Raw genomic sequence first — 21735 nt, 5'->3', positions numbered from 1 at the left:
TTTTAAAATGTTTGATTGTTCAATTTACCGATTTTTTGATTTTTGAATTCGTATTTCGATTTATCGATTTTTGAATTTTAAATTTTTCAATTTTTAACATTTCGACTTTGGCCTATTTCTATTTCTTATTCTTTCCTCATTTTTTCGATTTTTCAACTTTTGTGAATTTTTAAATTTCGGATTTTCGATTTCCCGATTTTTCGATTTTCCGATTTTTGAATTTTTGCGTTTTTCCATTTTTGATGTTTCGACTCTTCAATTTTTTATTTTTCAGTATTTTGATTTTTCAGTTTTTGCGAATTTTTAAATTTTGGATTTTCGATTACTCGATTTTTCGACTTTCCTATTTTTCAATTTTTCGATTTTTAAATTTTAGATTTTTGAATTTTTTCGTTTTTCCATTGTTGATGTTTCGACTCTTCAATTTTTTTTAATTTTGGAAATCCAGAAATGCAAAATTGAAACATTTAAAAATTGCAAAATCGAGGAATTGAAAACCAAAGATCGAAAAATTGAATAAACGACGAAAAATTGTGATATAAAATTAAAAAAATGGGAATTAAAAAAATCAGGAAAATGAGAAATAAAAATCAAGCACTTGAGAAATTGTGGAAACGAAAAAATGAAAAATCTCAAAATTAAAGGTTGACGAACTGAAAAATTGAAAAATTAAAAATCGGAATCTCGAAAAATTGAAAAAGTAATAAATTGCAAAAAAAATTGAAGAAACAAAAATTGAAACTTTTGTGAAAAATTAGGTGTTTCTCAATCTTTCGACTTCTCGGTTTTAGATTTTTCTGTTTTTAAAATTTTTGATATTTCGATTTTTCAATTTATCTATTTCTCGATTTTTCGAGATGTGATGTTTTGTTTTTTTTGATTGTTCAAGTTTTCGATTTTTTGATTTTTGAATATTTCGATTTATCGATTTTTAATTTTAAATTTTTCAATTTTTAACTTCTCGACTTGACCTATTTCTATTTCCCATTTTTTCGTCGTTTCACCTTTTTTTTTGGTTTTTCAATTTTTGCGAATTTTTAAATTTTGGATTTTCGATTTTTCAATTTATCTAAATATATATACCTAGGTTTTTCGACATTTTGATGTTTCGATTTTTTGCAACCAATTTATCGATTTGTTGATTTTTGAATACATTTTTTTAATTTTAAATTTTTCAGTTTTTACTTTCGACTTTGGCCTATTCCTATTTCCCAATTTTTCGTTATTTCAGTTTTGGAATTTTTCAATTTTTCGATTTTTTAGTTTTTTGTTTCTTCATTCGAAAAATGGAAAAATTAAAAATTGTAATATCGAAAAATTGCAAAAATTTCGTCACGCAATTAAAAAATTGAAAAAATGAAAGTTGTAAAACGAAAAATTCTGAAAAAAGGGAGAAAATATAAAACATTAACACAAAAATGATATAAATTTTACTTTCATCACTGTATTTATTATTGTTCGGTATTCAGGCAAGTATGACGGGTGACAAAATTAGGAAACATTAGATTTTAGAACCGCAATAGGTTCTGCTCTACTCCGATCTAACCCAGTTAGAGATAAACCACTATAGTCAAAATATAACACATGTTTAACAGAATATTCTGCTTCTGAGGCAATAATTCAATGGAAATTCCAATTTATAACTTAAATTTTCTACGTATAGCCGTTACCATGAAAAATAAAATTTGAGAAAATATAAAGTGGGAAAAATTGCAACTTTAACCCGATTTTTGAATCACGTCTTCTCTTTAAGCAAATCGCCCCCTCCCCGTATCAAATAAATTAACGCCATTTCGCCTCAAATTAAACGTCAAAATTCAAGTGCTCGCATTATTCCCGAAATTGGATTTTATCCAAAGCCCTCACCTCCGCGTCTTCCGCCAGCGAAAACAATTAATTAAAATAATAATGAGAGCGCCCAGGTTCGGAAAACGCCGAAAACGTCCGCGTCTTTATTTCTTCATCAGTTAATTAAAGGAACTGATAAACAGCGAGACCCGAAACAAAACACGCCCTTTCCACCAACAAAAAACGTACCTCGACGAATAAAACTTCTCTCATATACGGTTCGGTTTTTCGCGATTTGATCCCGGGATTTAGCGCTGACGTTTGCGAAATAATATTGTGTCTTGCGAGTCTTAATTAAGGGCTTCTGTTGCAGAAAACTGGAAGCTCCGTCATGTGGACATGATTCGGCCTTTGCAGGATGAAGAGCTTGGTGGGGATTCTGTGGATCGTTCTGGTGCTCGTGTCAGGTAAATTTGGGTTTGATGGTAATGTCGAAATTGCGGGTGCGTTTATTATGATTTTAACGGGCCCCGGGGATGGAAATTTAGCGGAATGGGGGGATCGATTGCTTTTGTTTTGTTTTTTTTTGTGAAAATCACGAATTATTTGCGAGATTGTCGTTTATTGTATTTTTGGTGGTGAAGCTGTATTGTATTGTATTGTGCAGGGAAATTATAATTATCTATGTGAAGTGAACATTTTACTTTATTAGCTTTTGTGAAAGAGGCGAGGCAATGTTAAATTCAGCTATTGTTAAAAGTACAATGAGTGTCGCCTAGTAAAATCTATATTAAGATAGAATAAAATATTCGATGCTACAGACATTTGACTTTCCGTACTGTAACGATTTGCGTGACGTCACACCCTCAAAACGAGCTCGCTTTCGAGTCTACATAAAATAAAAAGCGAAATTAAAGCCACCCATCTTCAGAGAAGTCCAGTACCACTACAAGCTTCCATAAATACAGAAGAAAAATACAAAAGGGAACTTTACCTTGGCATAGCGTGCTGCGTATAATACATTAACGTCCATTCCATTCCCTCCGCCGTCTCAAGACCCCCATTTCCGCAGCGCCACTTAATTTGGCCTCACCCCGTAAATACTTTATGTGCAATGACAAGGCCCTTAGACCGTATGAGAGACAATTTACACAAAAATAAAACAAAGCGATAAAACCCGGATTTATCGACTGAAACCGGCTCGAACCGGATTGAAAAGTTGTCAAAAGCGCGCACGATCGCGAATGGTCGGATTAAAAATTTTTCTGTGTCTTTTTAGCAGCGTGAGTAACCGAGAGAGTAATTAACTGCGTCTCGAAACCGCGAAATACCTCGAAGTACATATTGGTTTAGTCGCAAATTGTCTGTGCTTGATCGATATTAATTTAACTTTGATATTAGTAAATAGATAGCATGATGACGGTAGTTGCGGGTAGTTAAAAGCTGGTAGACGGAAGTGTGGGGAGTGTAGGAAGTGGGGAAAGTTTGGGAGTTATCTTCGGGATCACACCTGAGCGAGTGAAGCATATACGAAGATGATTATTATTTTTTTTAACTCACGACTTTCTCGGGATGAAAAATTTCCCCGCCGGACGAAAACACGTCAGTAAAAGCAAAGAATTGCCATATCTTTACAATCTTGCGCCGCGAAGGCCAATCTCTATGATTTCTTGGTTATGCGATTATTTAATTTTTCGATTTTTCAAATTGTATCAGACTTCTTAATGTTCCAATTTTTTAATTTTTTCATTTCACGATTTTTCGATTTCTGAATTGATAGAGTTTTTGATTTCTCGAATTTTTGAAACATATTTCAGTTTAGGGATTTTCTAGCTTTTCGATTTTTCAAATTCTCAGTTTTACGACTTTAAGATTTTTCGATTGCATTTCGACTTTTTGATTTCTTAATTTTTCGATTTCTCGAAGTCATGATTTTTGATTTTTCGGTTGTTTATTTCAATTTTTCGATTTTTGGAGTTTGGATTTTTTGAGCTTTTCAATCTTCCCATTTTTCGAGTTTTCTACTTTTATTTTATTTTTCGATTTCTCGATTTTTCGAACCTTCAATTTTTCGATTTTTTGATGTCCCGATTTTTCGATTTTTCAAATTGTATTAGTTTTCAATTTTTTAATTTTTTCGTTTCACGATTTTTCAATTTTTCAATTTATGAACTTTTCGATTTCTCAATTTTTCGACTTTTAGATTTTTCGACTGAATTTTCGACTTCTTGATTTCTTACTTTTTCGATTTCCCGATGTCTTGATTTTTGATTTTTCGGTTATTTCAATTTTTCGATTTTTGGAGTTTTGATTTTTTGAATCTTTCCATTTTTCGGGTTTTCGAGTTTTCGATTATTCAGTTTTTTGATTTGTAAATTTTTCTTCGTAATGCTCGATTTTTCGATTTCTTGGTTTTGAATTTTTGAATTTTTCGACTTTTTTATTTTCTGATTTCTCGATGTTTCGATTGTCAATTTTTCGATTTTTCCATTGTCAATTTTTCAATTTCTCGATTTTTTGACTTTTGATTTTCCGGTTTTTCGTTTCAATTTTTCGATTTTTAATCGACCCATTCTGGCTTTTCAATTTTTAAAATTTTAAATTTTGCAATTCTTCGATTTTGTCGATTCTCAATTTTCCAATTTTCCGATTTTTTACTTACATATTCAATTATCCAAATTTTCAATTTTTTCAATTTTGTATTTTTAGTTTTTCTAATTTTTCGATCTTCCGATTTTTTGACTTTTCAGCTTTTTATATTTGGATTTTTGTTGTTTCAATTTCTGTAATTTTCAGTTTTTCGATTTTTTGATTTCTCATTTTTTCGGTTTTTTGATATTTCGATTTTTCAATATTTCGACCTTTTAAAATTTAGATTTTTCTTTTTTTCAAGTTCTCAAACTTTCGATTTTACAATTTCTTCGATTTTCCAATTTTTTGGTTTATAGATTTTTAAATTTCTCGATTTTCTGATGTTTCTTTATCTAGATTTTAAATTTTTCGATTTCTCTATTTTTTGACTTTTGATTTTCCAGTTTTTCGTTTCAATTTTTCGATTTTTAAAATTGAATTTTTCGATTTTTCCATTTCTCGATTTTGACCCATTCCGGCTTTTCAATTTTTAAAATTTTAAATTTTGCAATTCTTCGATTTTGTCGATTCTCAATTTTCCAATTTTCCGATTTTTTGCTTACATATTCGATTATCCAAATTTTCAATTTTTTCAATTTTATATTTTTAGTTTTTCTAATTTTTCGATCTTCCGATTTTTTGACTTTTCAGCTTTTTATATTTGGATTTTTTTTGTTTCAATTTCTGGACTTTTCAGTTTTTCGATTTTTTGATTCCTCATTTTTTCGGTTTTTTGATATTTCGATTTTTCAATATTTCGACCTTTTAAATTTTAGATTTTTCTTTTTTTCAAGTTCTCAAACTTTCGATTTTACAATTTCTTCGATTTTTCAATTTTTTGGTTTATAGATTTTTCAATTTCTCGATTTTCTGATGTTTCTTTATCTCGATTTTAAATTTTTCGATTTCTCTATTTTTTGACTTTTGATTTTCCAGTTTTTCGTTTCAGTTTTTCGATTTTTAAAATTGAATTTTTCGATTTTTCACTTCTCGATTTTGACCCATTCCGGCTTTTCAATTTTTAAAATTTTAAATTTTGCAATTCTTCGATTTTGTCGATTCTCAATTTTCCAAATTTCCGATTTTTTACTTACATATTCGATTATCCAAATTTTCAATTTTTTCAATTTTATATTTTTAGTTTTTCTAATTTTTCGATCTTCCGATTTTTTGACTTTTCAGTTTTTATATTTGGATTTTTGTTGTTTCAATTTTTGGAATTTTCAGTTTTTCGATTTTTTGATTTCTCATTTTTTCGGTTTTTTGATATTTCGATTTTTCAATATTTCGACCTTTTAAAATTTAGATTTTTCTTTTTTTCAAGTTCTCAAATTTTCGAGTTTACAATTTCTTCGATTTTTCAATTTTTTGGTTTATAGATTTTTCAATTTGTCGATTTTCTGATGTTTCTCTATCTCGATTTTAAATTTTTCGATTTTTCTATTTTTGGTTTTTTTGGTTCTTGGATTGTTTGGATTTTTCAATTTTTCTATTTCTCGATTTTTCTATTTTTCGTTTTTTCCATTATTTTATTTTTCGATTTATTTTTTGTTTTCTCTATTTGTCAATTTTGGATTTTCCATTTTTTCAATCTTTTTCCGATTTTAAATGTTTCAATTTCTCAACTTTTCTAGTTGTCAATTTTTCACCATTTCTGTTTTGGGATTTTTCAATTTTCGGATTTTTCGACTTTTCAGCTTTTAGTCAGTCAGTCAGTGAGTCAGTCAATCAATTTTTCGATTTTGTGACTTTTCGGTTTGTCGATTTTTGAATTTTGCGATTTTACGATTTTACGATTTACCTCGAAGTACATATTGGTTTAGTCGCAAATTGTCTGTGCTTGATCGATATTAATTTAACTTTGATATTAGTAAATAGATAGTATGATGACGGTAGTTGCGGGTAGTTAAAAGCTGGTAGACGGAAGTGTGGGGAGTGTAGGAAGTGGGGAAAGTTTGGGAGTTATCTTCGGGATCACACCTGAGCGAGTGAAGCATACGAAGATGATTATTATTTTTTTTAACTCACGACTTTCTCGGGATGAAAAATTTCCCCGCCGGACGAAAACACGTTCGTAAAAGCAAAGAATTGCCATATCTTTACAATCTTGCGCCGCGAAGGCCAATCTCTATGATTTCTTGGTTATGCGATTATTTAATTTTTCGATTTTTCAAATTGTATCAGACTTCTTAATGTTCCAATTTTTTAATTTTTTCATTTCACGATTTTTCGATTTCTCAATTGATAGACTTTTTGATTTCTCGAATTTTTGAAACATATTTCAGTTTAGGGATTTTCTAGCTTTTCGATTTTTCAAATTCTCAGTTTTACGACTTTAAGATTTTTCGATTGCATTTCGACTTTTTGATTTCTTAATTTTTCGATTTCTCGAAGTCTTGATTTTTGATTTTTCGGTCATTTCAATTTTTCGATTTTTGGAGTTTGGATTTTTTGAGCTTTTCATCTTCCCATTTTTCGAGTTTTCCATTTTTCGATTATTCAATTTTTTGATTTGTAAATTTCTCTTCGGAATTCTCGATTTTTCGATTCCTTGGTTTTGAATTTTTGAATTTTTCGATTTTTTCCATTTTTCGATTGGTCGGTTTCTCGATTTTTTTGATGTCTCGAATTCTTGATTTTTCAATTTTTCGGTGTTTCGATTTTTCGATTTTTCAATGTTACGATTCATTTCTACTTTTATTTTATTTTTCGATTTCTCGATTTTTCGAACCTTCAATTTTTCGATTTTTTGATGTCCCGATTTTTCGATTTTTCAAATTGTATTAGTTTCCAAATTTTTAATTTTTTCGTTTCACGATTTTTCAATTTTTCAATTTATGGACTTTTCGATTTCTCAATTTTTCGACTTTTAGATTTTTCGATTGAATTTTCGACTTCTTGATTTCTTACTTTTTCGATTTCCCGATGTCTTGATTTTTGATTTTTCGGTTATTTCAATTTTTCGATTTTTGGAGTTTTGATTTTTTGAATCTTTCCATTTTTCGGGTTTTCGAGTTTTCGATTATTCAGTTTTTTGATTTGTAAATTTTTCTTCGTAATGCTCGATTTTTCGATTTCTTGGTTTTGAATTTTTGAATTTTTCGACTTTTCCATTTTCTGATTTCTCGATGTTTCCATTGTCAATTTTTCGATTTTTCCATTGTCAATTTTTCGATTTCTCGATTTTTTGACTTTTGATTTTCCAGTTTTTCGTTTCAATTTTTCGATTTTTAAAATTGAATTTTTCGATTTTTCCATTTCTCGATTTTGACCCACTCCGGCTTTTCAATTTTTAAAATTTTAAATTTTGCAATTCTTCGATTTTGTCGATTCTCAATTTTCCAATTTTCCGATTTTTTACTTACATATTCGATTATCCAAATTTTCAATTTTTTCAATTTTATATTTTTAGTTTTTCTAATTTTTCGATCTTCCGATTTTTTGACTTTTCAGCTTTTTATATTTGGATTTTTGTTGTTTCAATTTCTGGAATTTTCAGTTTTTCGATTTTTTGATTTCTCATTTTTTCGGTTTTTTGATATTTCGATTTTTCAATATTTCGACCTTTTAAATTTTAGATTTTTCTTTTTTTCAAGTTCTCAAACTTTCGATTTTACAATTTCTTCGATTTTTCAATTTTTTGGTTTATAGATTTTTCAATTTCTCGATTTTCTGATGTTTCTTTATCTCGATTTTAAATTTTTCGATTTCTCTATTTTTTGACTTTTGATTTTCCAGTTTTTCGTTTCAATTTTTCGATTTTTAAAATTGAATTTTTCGGTTTTTCCATTTCTCGATTTTGACCCATTCCGGCTTTTCAATTTTTAACATTTTAAATTTTGCAATTCTTCGTTTTTGTCGATTCTCAATTTTCCAATTTTCCGATTTTTTACTTACATATTCGATTATCCAAATTTTCAATTTTTTCAATTTTATATTTTTAGTTTTTCTAATTTTTCGATCTTCCGATTTTTTGACTTTTCAGCTTTTTATATTTGGATTTTTGTTGTTTCAATTTCTGGAATTTTCAGTTTTTCGATTTTTTGATTTCTCATTTTTTCGGTTTTTTGATATTTCGATTTTTCAATATTTCGACCTTTTAAATTTTAGATTTTTCTTTTTTTCAAGTTCTCAAACTTTCGATTTTACAATTTCTTCGATTTTTCAATTTTTTAGTTTATAGATTTTTCAATTTCTCGATTTTCTGATGTTTCTTTATCTCGATTTTAAATTTTTCGATTTCTCTATTTTTGGTTTTTTTGGTTCTTGGATTGTTTGGATTTTTCAATTTTTCTATTTCTCGATTTTTCTATTTTTCGTTTTTTCCATTATTTTATTTTTCGATTTATTTTTTGTTTTCTCTATTTGTCAATTTTGGATTTTTCATTTTTTCAATCTTTTTCCGATTTTAAATGTTTCAATTTCTCAATTTTTCTAGTTATCAATTTTTCACTATTTCTGTTTTGGGATTTTTCAATTTTCCGATTTTTCGACTTATCAGCTTTTAGTCAGTCAGTCAGTCAGTCAGTCAGTCAGTCAGTCAATCAATTTTTCGATTTTGTTTAGTCGCAAATTGTCTGTGCTTGATCGATATTAATTTAACTTTGATATTAGTAAATAGATAGTATGATGACGGTAGTTGCGGGTAGTTAAAAGCTGGTAGACGGAAGTGTGCGGAGTGCTTAGATCATATAATAAATAGATACCAATACTCAAACTGAAAGCTGTGACTAGACATGAAGCTATCTGTTGTCGTTTTCTACGTCAAGGGGAGTAGTATAATGCTACCCTTGTGTGATCACCACATCTTCATCTTTGTTATATGCATTTCATCTGTATATGTCTATTTCACTTCCATCCTTGTATCGGACCAGCGCAACAAATCGATTTTGACAGATGTTTCTTCTAACCTCTCTTTCGAGTTGTTGTACAAAAAATAATTTTAGAATTTAGAACAAAGATCCTATTTTAAGTGATGTAATCATAAAGGATCACAATTGCTGCCCAATAATTTACTATTTCTTTCGTTATCTACTGTGAATTATTTATAAAATCAAACTGTCAACATCTTCCGTACGAAGTTAGTTCAGACATACTTCCTAAAATTTAGGCGCGCAAAATTCAAATAGTGATCAGGCAAGGATAGCTTCATTGTAATCCCTCCATGCACGAGAGAGATGTGTGACAGGAGGATGTCGTCACAGGCTTTCCTAGGAAAAGAACACGGCATGGTGGTATCTATTTATTATATGATCTAAGGCGGAGTGTAGGAAGTGGGGAAAGTTTGGGAGTTATCTTCGGGATCACACCTGAGCGAGTGAAGCATACGAAGATGATTATTATTTTTTTAACTCACGACTTTCTCGGGATGAAAAATTTCCCCGCCGGACGAAAACACGTCCGTAAAAGCAAAGAATTGCCATATCTTTACAATCTTGCGCCGCGAAGGCCAATCTCTCAAAGTACGGCTATCCATTTTTATCCAATAACCTGCGAGCGCTTTCAGGTAAAACCGTCAGCGACCGGAAGCGCCGTAGATTTTATTGATACAGGATAACGCTTGATCCTTTACCACGTTCCTGCAAAACCCGTCACGGGAAGTATTTACGCGCTCATTCCTCCCCGAATTGGTCAATACCGAGTTAGCGCCGTTTCTCTCATTGTCAACCTTCGCACATCAAACAATATTTTGCGAGCGTCTTGCTCGGCCGTAAATTATCATTTTTTACGGTCCGGGAGCCACGGTCAAACATCTAATGTCACAACTTGTTTATTTGGAACGACTTTTTCCTGGTATCTCAATATCCGCCAGCTGACGAGATTATTGAGCGGCTTATTGGGTGTTTGTTCCAAAGTCCTGCCTCTAGAGAAAGGGTTAACCCATCGAATTCGATGAATGCGGAATTATTACGCATGATAAATTGCGAAAGCCGTGTTTGAAGTTTGACCCGACTTGATTTAATTCGTGATCCTAGCGACTGCGCCATTTATTAGAACTTCTTTCGTCTTAACGCTAATTTTATTAACGACGCGAGTTTTAAAGACCCAAAAAACTCAATCCTTTTGGCAAACAAACAGCGTTTTAACCCGATTATTATTATTTCACGACCCTAGTTTTGGAGATTTCTACGGCCGCCGAAACCTACCATTGCACTAAAATTAATTAGCACCCCCCGGTGCACCGTTGCTTCCAATTAAGCGTCCCACAACTCCTTCAACGCTAAATAAATTATGACTTCAATCAACCTAAACACGGGCCTGGATTAACCCGCTAAATCCGGTGACTTTTCGAAAATCTGAATCGACTACTTACTTATTTATGGTCGAGGGAACGCGGCAAAAACGCACTTCTATAAATTCGCCGCGTCAATTAATTCGGAAAAATCGCGCTCTGTGCTTTTGTTGACGCCGCTATAACATTAATCATTTTCAAAATTATATTCTTTATCTAACTGGTGCTTCGCGTTTTTGATTTATTCCGGAGGGAACGCTCAACGGATTTTTTAATGGAAGGGTTGGTGAATTAGGGGAATCGTGTCATTTGTCTTCCTGCATTATTAACCTTTTTCACGTCAAGAGTGTTCTGGTTGCAGGATGTTCGGGTAATCCGGACGCGAAACGACTGTATGACGACCTGCTATCCAACTACAATAAGCTGGTGCGACCGGTGGTCAACGTCTCCGATGCGCTGACAGTGAAGATAAAGCTGAAACTGTCGCAGCTGATCGACGTCGTAAGTATTTTTCTTTTTCCTTCTTACATAGCATCATTGTTTAAGTATATTATAGTTGGACAACCTATACGGACAATCACTTCCCCATGTAGAAAAGAATGAATATATATTTTACATCTCATTCGCTTCACTATGAAGTGGCGGTACCTTACGAAAGGGGGTAAAAATAGTCCGTAAGCACGTGATGTCGATAAGGTAGTAAACGGACGTATTAATCAGTACGTTGTACGGGGAGCAGTCACAAAATAGGCAAACGTACGTGTTGAAGACTTTACATATATGTAATATATGTATATGTAGTGCATACCTGTTTCAAGGTTAAGGTAACAAAAATTTAATATTATTGCGGTATACCTATTTTCCATGAACTGCATGGCTAACAAATATGCGTCCCTTCGTCCACTTTAAAGGTACGAAATTAAACGACCACTACTTTAATTAATAAGTAACAAGTCATCTAATTTGCCTCCAGAGAAACTACGGATTATCATCAAACTATGAACACCAAATTAATTCAATATGAACATCTTCTTACGTATTTTTTTATTAACAGTAGTCAAATCATTAAATACATATTATTTTTGAAACTAAAATGCATTTTATCCTAAGATTGTATCACAAAATATTCATCACCATTTAAAATCTATACGATTTATTAGACATCAAGAAATAAATTTAAAATTGCAAAAATTATACTAAAACAGCCTTAAATGTGTTTTGTATGTACGTGCTTATCAGTATGTAGGCATTTTAACGCACAGCAATAATCGTTCTTGATGAGTAATGACTGATGACTACTATAACACAGTAAATCCTCGAAATCGAAAATTTAAAACACTGAAAAATTCAAATATGGGAAAATTGTAAAATCGAGAAATCGAAACATAAAAAAATCAAAAAAATTAAAATTGGAAAATCTAAAATTTAAAAATCGAGAAATTGAACAATCGGTTAATTCAAAAATCGAAACATCGAAAAATTGGAAAATCGAAAAATAAAAAAAATTGGACAATCGAAAATTTAAAAATTCCGAAAATTGAAAAATTGAAATATAGACAACTGAAAACTCAAAAAATCGAAAAAAAATAATAATTTCAAAAATTGAAAAGTTAAAATTGAGAAATCGAAAAACTGAAAAAACACAAAATTGAACGAAATATCAAAAAATTAGGAAATTAAAAAATTGAGAAACAAAAAAGTCAAAAAAGCAGAGTTTAAAAATCGCAAACTTTAAAAAATCGAAAAATTGAAAAATCAAAAACCCTGAATAATCGAAAAATTGAAGAACTGAAGAACTGAAAAATCGAAACTTTAGGAAGTGGAGAAATGGGAATATAAAAAAATAGATTAATTGAGAAATCCGAAAACTAAAAATTCAGAAACGTCAAAATTTGAAAAATAAAAAAATATTGAAGAACTGAAAAATCGAAAACTCTAAAATTTAAAACATTGAAAAGTTAAAATATCCTAAAACTGAAAAGTGGAGAAATCCAAACATCAAAAAATCAAAAAAAAAATCTAAAATTTAATAATCGAAAAACTGAAAAATCAACGAATCGAGAAGTCGAGAATTTAAAAAATTGGACAATCGAAAAATCGGATAAATCAAAAATCGAAACATCGAAAAATCGAGAAACCGAAAGCAAAAAATTGAAAAACCAACAAATCGAAAAATCGAAACATTGTAAAATTCAAAAATTGAGACATCGAGAAATCGAAAAATCAAAAGACAAAAAAAATCGAGGAGTCGAAAAATCGAGAAGTCGAAAAATCAAAAAATTGAGAAACCGAAGTAGGCCAAAATCAAAAAATCGAAAACTTAAATATGGAAAAATTGATAAAGCGAGAGATTGAATAATCAAAACATCGAAACATCCGAATCTCAATGAATTGAGATCTCAAAAAATTTAAACATTCGGAAATTTAAAAAATTAAAATATAGAACTGGAAACTCGAGGAACCGAAAAATCTAGAAATTTAATAATTAAAATATGAAAAAGTTGAAAAATTGAGAAATTGAAATAAAAAACAAAAAACTGAAAATCCAAAAATAAAAAATAGAAAAAACTAGAAGTCGAAAAATGAAAGAATCGAAGTATTAAAAAATATCAAAACTGAAAGAAATATTCAAAAATTGAGAAATCTACAAACCAATAAAGCGAAGTCGAAAAATCGAAGAATTGAAGAACTGAAAAATCGAAACTTTGAGAAGTGGGAAAATCAAAAATAGATTAATTGAGAAATCAGAAAACTGAAAATTTAACGCAAAAATTTGAAAAATTGAAAAATTTAAATACTGAAGAACTGAAAAGTCAAAAAATCAAGAAATCGAAAAAACTAAAATTTAAAACAATGAATAATTAAAATATCGCAAAATTGAAGAATCGAGAGATCCAATTCAATTTGAAAAATTGAAAAATCGGGGCATTGAAAAATTGGAAAATCCAGAAATTGAAAAGCTCAAAAGAAAAAAATCGAAAAACCGAGAAATCCAAAAATCGAAACATCGAAAAATTCAAAAACTGAGACTTCGAGAAATCGAAAAATCGGAGGATCGAGAAATTGAGGAGTCGGAAGCCGAAATGGAAAGTTAAAAATTGAAAAATTGAGAAATTGAACAATCAAAACAACGAAACATCTGAATTCGATAAATTGAGAAATTAAAAAATTGAATAATCGAAAAATTTTAAAAAAGAAAAACTGGAAAATCAAAAATTAAAATTCAAAAAATCGAAAAATTGAAAAATTGAAATATAGAAGAACTGAAAACTCGAGATATCGAAAAACCTAGAATTTTAAAAAATGAAATATTAAAACATCGAAAAGTTTAAAAATTGAGAAATCGAAGCATTAAACAGTCCCAGAATTGAAAAATCTAAAGTTTACAATAAATTGAAAATCCAAAAAGAAAAAAGCGAGAAATCAAAAAAAATCCATCAATTCACAAATCGAAAAGTCGAAAAATTGAAATATTGAAAAAATCTCATAACTGAAAGAAATATTCAAAAAATTGAGAAATTAAAAAATTGAAAAATTGAGAAATCGAAAATCTAAAAAAGCAAAATTGAAAAATCGTAATCTTAAAAAATCGAAAAATTGAAGAATTGAAGATGTGAAAAATCGAAACTTAAAAGTCCAGAAATGGACAAATAAAAAAAATACGTTAGAAATCGGCAAACTGAAAATTTAAAAACGTGAAAATTTGAAAAATTAAAAAATCGACATATTTAAAAACCGTAAAATTGAAGAGGACAAAAATTGAGAAATCGTATCATTGAAACATCGTAAGATTGAGAAATCGAAAAATAAAAAAATCGAGAAATAGAAAATTTAAGGAATGGAGGAATCGGAAAAGCCCAAAATTGAAATATTGAAAAATTGAGACATTTAAAGTTGAAAAATCGAGAAATCGACAAGCCGAAAAATCCAAATAGCGTATTTAGGTATAAATCACAAGATCAGGACTATTCTACTTTTTAAAATTTAAATAACATTATAAATTGGAAAATGTTGATTTTTTTTTTCAAAAATCTTGACGTCTAAGGTGAAAACTCGACACGGATGCATAAACCGTAAACGGGGCGAAACTACAATTTTACTATTGTAAAATTTGGAGATTGCGTCATTTCATTGTTCGTGACGAATTTTGGAGAGTGTAATTTGATAATACAATTTGAAATGTAAATTTTGTCATTCGGGAACATTATGTATTAAATCGTTAAGATGTTCAAGAACTTTGTTCACTTATTCGTTGTAAAGTCCAATGGTCGAAATGGGTTAGTTCTTCGTAGTGGATGTGTATCAGATCAACTCTAACGAATATCGGTTTATAGATAAATCGCTTAAAGCCGATATTGGCCTGAGTGTGCTTTGGTCTGTAGATCAAACAAGTTCTCAGGCGACGAAAAATTGCATGTTGAGGGACACTTTGCATTACAAATCGTGCCAAGAAAGACATATTTGGGAGAGATAGATTTTCAGGTGCTTTGACTAGCGGTAATTTTAAATTGTTTGCTGTCGTTCGCGAAGTGAAGAACACAGTTTCATTAAAATGATAATTATAAAATTATCATTATCACTATTGGTATTAATAAACACAAAATGGCGCGCAAGTTATCAGTTGAAGAAGTGCTTTCGGCGTAATATTTTTGATGCTCCCGTGAACAAAATACTCTATGTCAGTATTGTCAGTGTGCAGTGCGCAAAGAGTTAACTGTGCAGATCTAGTCGAAAATCCGAAAACCAAATCGCTGTGTGTAGGGTCAGCATAACGTTAGTAATAAATCATCCCATCGTTTGAAGAACGTTGGGTCGGTGCACTGATGTCGATGTTATATCCCGAGAGGGGCCCAATACACCCAATAAAATCGAACAGACAAAATAAAGCTTCAAACATGATTATTTTTATACTAAAGTCCTGAAGTTTATAAACTGCACATTTAATTAATTAATTAATTTATTTATTTATTTTATCTTGTTTTCGAACTATAATAAACATTTCAAACAATGTCTGTAACTTATTTTAATGTAAATTATATTCATGTGGTTAACAAAATCAGATGTAATATTAGTGTGATTTTGACCTTATTCTAGATTTTATTACAGCAGAACGGCGTATCCTTTTTAAATTGTAGAAGTTACGGAAACTAGTTCAAGAAACAATTAGTTATCTCGTATTTTTGGCACAAAATCTACCAAAATGTCCGATAACAGCAATTGTTTTTCATAGAAACAAACAGTCTTCAAAGCAGCCTTTAACAACTCGATATTACAAACATGCCTCTTAAGTTCTTTATGCGGTTTTTTCTCTCTTGTAATTATTTGTAATTTAACGCCGAAAGTTTATGTCATTCTGTTATTTACTTTGAACATATATTTTCATTTTGTGTTAATATTTTTGTAACACCACGAATCTAAATTTTACTTAAAATCTTGTTTTACTTTAATCTTGTAAAACTAAACAATTATACCAGTTTAAAAACCCTTGGAAAGTTTCTGTCAGTCTTCAGATATAATCAAATAAAAATATGCGTCAAATTCATTTAAATTCAATTCTTTCTTATCACGTTACAAGGCGTTGCTTCATATTTTTATGTCAAGTATATTTTCATATTTTGTACATATATGTTTATACACATTACTGTTTACCGAACAATGTTAATTATGGATTTATGGATAACTCCTCGTATAAGAGCAGAGTGAAGGGTGTTTGCCTTTGCTAATGTTTGATGGCGCCATCTGATTTAGAGTAAAATAAACCTAAAACGTTCGCTCACTGTAGTGAAAATGCGCGTTAACGAAAAATTTGTCCCACGCCCCCTGGATTCCTTGTCCTAAAGCTCACTATTTAGGCGAAGTAAAATTTGTATTAGGTTGTGCAACTATAATATACTTAAACAATGATAGCATGCAGTATTGGAACGCGACTAGAAATCAGCGTCACCAGCGTCATCAATAATTCACACGACGAACTATATTTTCTTCAGCAAACTATCTCAGTCGGATTAGTTTTCGCGCGGCGACTGAATCTCCGCTGCAACGTCGAAAAAATTAATTAAAACCGGCTTAGCAGCATAATTTTTAATTAAATTTGTAGTGTATGGAATTTGAATAAAAATTGCATCATAAAGAGCAAGAATGGTGTGGTGTGTAATTAAGTAATTAAAGAATAGTTTCTGGAGGCGTGCAATTAATATCGTCCAATTTTGCTCGAAACAAGCCACAACGTATGGGAAGTTTGACGTCGTTTTAATTAAAACTAGTTTTGACAATGTGTCCTCAGTTTTAATTGAATACAACGAATATTAAAACGTACAGTAGTAATTAAAGGTTTTTGTTGTAGCCATCGCTAAATTTAAAATTTGCAAAGATTGAATCCACACGACTGTGCCATTTTCGTGTGCCGTCAAATCATTACCCCAAGTTTATTATCGTAATTTTTATCCGACATGCTTGACAAAGTAGAGTGCATCAGGGGGACGTAAAAAAGTCGTTATCTCATTTAATTTTGGACAATTACAGCCCAAATTCCATTAACTATATAAGCACTAGGGCTCTGCATGATTAAATTAAAGCAAGAATTCATAAATTCGTTCTCAAAAGTTGGGATTGTGAAGTTCATAAGATTATTCTGTAGTGCAACTTTTACGTTTCTGTATTTAGTTAATGATGCATCTGGGATTCGAGGATTACATCGGCTGCACTGTCGCATAAACGAATCGATACAAAAAAGCTTTTAGTGCATTCGTTCTGGAGCTTTGTTAAAAATGTATATTACAACAGAGTGAAAACTAACAGCTCCCTGCCATTTGTGTATCAAAGTTAATATTTTTCGTCGCGTTCTAATCTAATAGCCGCTAATGAATAAAATCCAGAAAAATCCTCCCTCAATAAACCTGCGCGTCGATGATAAGAAGTTTTTGCCCGAGGCATTCCATTCCATCTAACTTTTATTTGTACACTTTCCATGATTCAATTTACTTTGGGAAATTGGCGCAGAAAGTCTAATATCGGCCGAAAAGTTAAACAATTCAAACAAAATTTTCAAATTCGAGCTAAAACAATTCCTCTTCCCGACCCCAAACACAATGAAAATTTCATTGTAATTACCCGCTTCGTGTCTTCCAGAACCTCAAGAATCAAATCATGACAACGAACTTGTGGGTGGAACAGGTGCGTATTTTTTACTTTGTGTGACATTTGTGATGACTGAACGCAGTCGTGGTACGACTACAAGCTGAAGTGGGACCCCAAGGAATACGGCGGAGTCGAGATGCTCCATGTGCCCTCTGACCACATCTGGCGCCCCGACATCGTCCTCTACAACAAGTGAGTGGCCACCGCTTGCTCGTTCCGCGAGCTCTTTGCTTTGTAATCGCTCGTGTGCGTGCGGAGCGCGCCTTGATTCAGAAGTTGCTAAAAGGCAACTGCTAAGTGTTAATGAAGTTATTTATAGTGCGGATGGCAACTTCGAGGTTACTTTGGCGACCAAAGCCACCCTCAATTACACCGGAAGGGTGGAGTGGAAGCCGCCCGCCATCTACAAGAGCTCGTGCGAAATCGATGTGGAATATTTTCCCTTCGACGAACAGACGTGTGTGATGAAATTTGGATCGTGGACGTACGATGGATTCCAGGTAAGGACCTAAGATTTACGTGGTGCCCGGCTAAAGGGAGACAAGAGCGAAAGATTTCGGCTGGCCGAGCGAGTTGTGTTAAATAACGAAAGCGTTCAGTATTTTTTAAATTAGTGTTTTCCCTTAGTTATTAGAAACGTTCGTTTTCATGTAAAAATTGATGTTTTTGATTTGGAGAGTGTGCTAACGATTTCTCCCCTAATTTAAATATTTGAGCTCCATTTCCAAAAGCCCATTCTTCAGGGATCTCCCCCATCCCCGACCCGCTGGCAAACGTATTGCGTATCAACGCACTCCGACACCCCAATATTGAAATCAAGGCCCGCTCTGATCGAAAAATCCCTAAGTATTCTGATAACCGGCCGCTGTTGAATTTTTCATGATACACAACAGATTAACCACACTAGCTATTTGCGGTCGGATTTTCAAAGCCCGCCAGCCGTTCCGTTTCCCACGTCGCGAAACGCGGACATTTCTGGCATTTTTATGATTGAAGTAGAGGAGTTGTCGTAAAAGCTCGATCGCTTATGGGTGAAGTAAGCGCCCGGGCTTTTGCTTGTTCAAACAACAAGCAATAGACGCCGAAGCAAGAATTAGTCAGCGGAAATTATCCATTAAATAAACAAACACGGAGGGATTATTTGGTAGTAGTTTTTTTTGATTTGGGAATTGGATTTTGTGTTGCAGGTGGATCTGAGGCACGTGGACGAGATCAAGGGGTCGAACGTGGTGGATATTGGAATCGATTTAACCGAGTTTTACACTTCGGTCGAATGGGATATCCTGGAAGTGCCCGCCGTCAGGTAATTGTGTCTTTGTCGCGGGGCGATCAGGGGACGTTCCGTCTGATAAGTTCGAGACTTTTTTTGTTAAAATATGTACCAAGGACGCGAAATTGGCATCAGACGGATAAAAAACGGAGGTCACGCTGGGTTAGCAGCGGCAAATTGCGCCGACTCAGCCGTTAATTATTGATAATATTAAAAAGTTGATCACAATCTGTCTGTTTAGTAATGTAAAAAAACAATTTCAAATGCAGAAAATCAAAGAACGTGAATCAATTAGAGATTTTTTGGCCTCGAGTACTGGATATTAAAGTGTATATGTTACAGCTAATATCCGAAATACGTTATTATGCATAATAACTAGATATTTCAGGAATTATGCGTAATAACTAAACTTGTCAGTTATTTATCCATAATAACCGGAAACATTAGGAATTATGCGTAATAACTAAATTTTTGAGTTATTATGCACAATAACGGAAACGTTTAGGTAATATTGATAATAACTAACAGAGGAACAGGAATTATGCATAATACTTGAAATATTAGTCATTAAGCATATTGCCTAATAGGCCAGGGCCGATAATAATTTTTGAGAACAAAAAAATTTAGAACAAGATGATACCCATTGGAAAAATAAGAAAATATAACAAAAATAAAAGGAAATAGTATATTACATAACGAGAATAGTAAACAGCCTATTACGCACGAGTTCAAAAATTGCGCACGAGCCCCGTAGGGGCGAGTGCAGTAATTTAACGAGTGCGGAATTGGCGTTTGCATTCGAGTTATGTACTATACTTTTTCGACGACCACCAAAAAAAGCACATTTTATCATAATAATTAACATACTTCGTAACATTGAATAAATAGCCCATAAGGACGATGCTTTGAACTGTTTCGAAATTTCGTCAAAATAAGCGAGAACAACATTTTCAGAAAACGATTGCACTTTGTTCTTTAATCTCCAGTCCATAAAATTTGTAAAGCTTATTTCATATCGCTTTTGAGATTTTGCTGCCACAAGGTAATCTGTTGCCTCATTAAGTCATTATCATTAGTTTTGTCGACAATATTTAGTGGTGTACAAACAATCTCGGAATCTGATTCAGATGACATTATGTTGTTGTAGTAATAGAGAAACTCACAATCCACAAAATACCTTTTTCAGACTTTTCTCTTACATAACTTTTGTATTTTGTGAACAAAAGTCAGACGCGTATACCTACCACTACGCATATAAAATGGGAAAACAGAGCAAGATTTTGACATGTTTTGGTTCAATTAAAACGATCGATTTATCAACGCACGCAAAGGGTGGGTGGGCGGGGTTTATATTTCGTACAATTTTTTTAAATACATATAATAATCTTTTCCCAACAAGAAACTAAAAACATATTTAATTATCGTGTTGTTCAAATAAAACTATAAGTAACTAAAAAAAGTCCCGCTCTCAATTATGATCAATTTTTATTCGTTGTCAGAGCAAGGGGAAGAGCGTAATTGCAATATACATATTTCCCTACAAAAATTTTGAACATGTTTTAAGTTTTTTGTTCTGAAAAGAAGACTACGTATATTAAGAAGAAAGGGCAAAATATAAGCCCCACCCACCCACCGTGTCTCAATTGTAATGATTTTTTTTATTCGTTGTCAGACTGAGCGGCGGAGTTTAATTGCAAAATGTTATTCTTTCAAGAACATATTTCACATGGTAATTCCTTGTAGAGAAATGAGAATTTTGCAGCTAAGCTCCGCCCTCGGCTCACGATGAATAAAAAAATCATCACAATAGAGAGGGGGTGGGTGGGCGGGGCTTATATTTTGTACATTTTTTCTTAATATACGAATTCTTCTTTTCCCAACAAGAAACTGAAAACATGCTTAACTATTGTGTTGGTCACAAAAAACTATATATGTACCTATATTAATAGAAAAAAAAAAACAAAGATAAAGCACGACCCACCCGTTCTAATCTCAATTGTGATGAGGGACGTAGCAAAATACATATTTCTGACGCATAAATGGCAGTTTTTTAACCTAAATTCTAAAAAACCGTTAATAAAATCTATCATTTTTCTGACATTTCCCGCCTTTTTTTGGAAGCTAACTGTAAATAACAGAAATTAAAGCAAATCAATTTTTTTGTTTATGTTATTTTTAATCAAATACAAATTAGATTTTTTGCTATAGAAAAATTACACAATTTTGACTTGCTTGATGTTTGTGCCTTGCCTCATCAACTTCCCAATTCATGAGCCGCCCCTGTTCGTTTCCGAAGAACATGTGAACACTACACCAAATATAAACAAGTGTGTTTTCGTGACATAATGCGTTCGAATCATAGACAGTGGCGGAGTATGTGTGATTACACTGTGATATGTTGATGAATTTGGAAAAAAGTGGCCTGTCGAAATAAGTTTCGACCAGTTTCTTTCGTATGGGTTCTGATAATAATTTTTCTTGCTGCATTGTTTCTATTTCTTATGATTCATGCCCATCCACCGCCCACCTTCTATTTTCTTAGAGAGTACGTCATTTGCCAAAATCAGTCCTATCTTTACAAATACTAGCCCCACCCACCCACCCTTTATTTTCTTAGAAGGTAAAGTCATTTGCCAAAATCATTTTCGTTCATTTTATTGGCTCAGAAGAAAGTTTT

General features: G+C 31.9%; 1 protein-coding gene across 1 annotated transcript in view; it reads left to right on the top strand.

Moving 5' to 3' along the window:
• The window catches only part of LOC135125440 (acetylcholine receptor subunit alpha-like), a 51672-nt gene that overhangs the window by 27020 nt on the left and 2917 nt on the right, over positions 1–21735 (top strand). Inside the window, exons 2-7 of the mRNA XM_064051066.1 lie at positions 2162–2255; positions 11013–11152; positions 17780–17824; positions 17871–17980; positions 18108–18288; positions 18976–19091. Coding sequence (XP_063907136.1) covers positions 2207–2255; positions 11013–11152; positions 17780–17824; positions 17871–17980; positions 18108–18288; positions 18976–19091 — 641 coding nt within the window. The 5' untranslated portion in view covers positions 2162–2206. The remainder of the gene's footprint in view (positions 1–2161; positions 2256–11012; positions 11153–17779; positions 17825–17870; positions 17981–18107; positions 18289–18975; positions 19092–21735) is intronic.

The sequence above is a fragment of the Zophobas morio genome, unplaced genomic scaffold, assembly GCF_036711695.1.
Source record: "Zophobas morio isolate AGI-343-1 ecotype UQ-CSIRO unplaced genomic scaffold, CSIRO_AGI_Zmor_V1 ptg000008l, whole genome shotgun sequence".
Taxonomy (NCBI): Eukaryota; Metazoa; Arthropoda; class Insecta; order Coleoptera; family Tenebrionidae; genus Zophobas; species Zophobas morio.
Note: the sequence above shows the minus strand (reverse complement) of the source record. Positions and strands in the feature narration are given on the sequence as shown.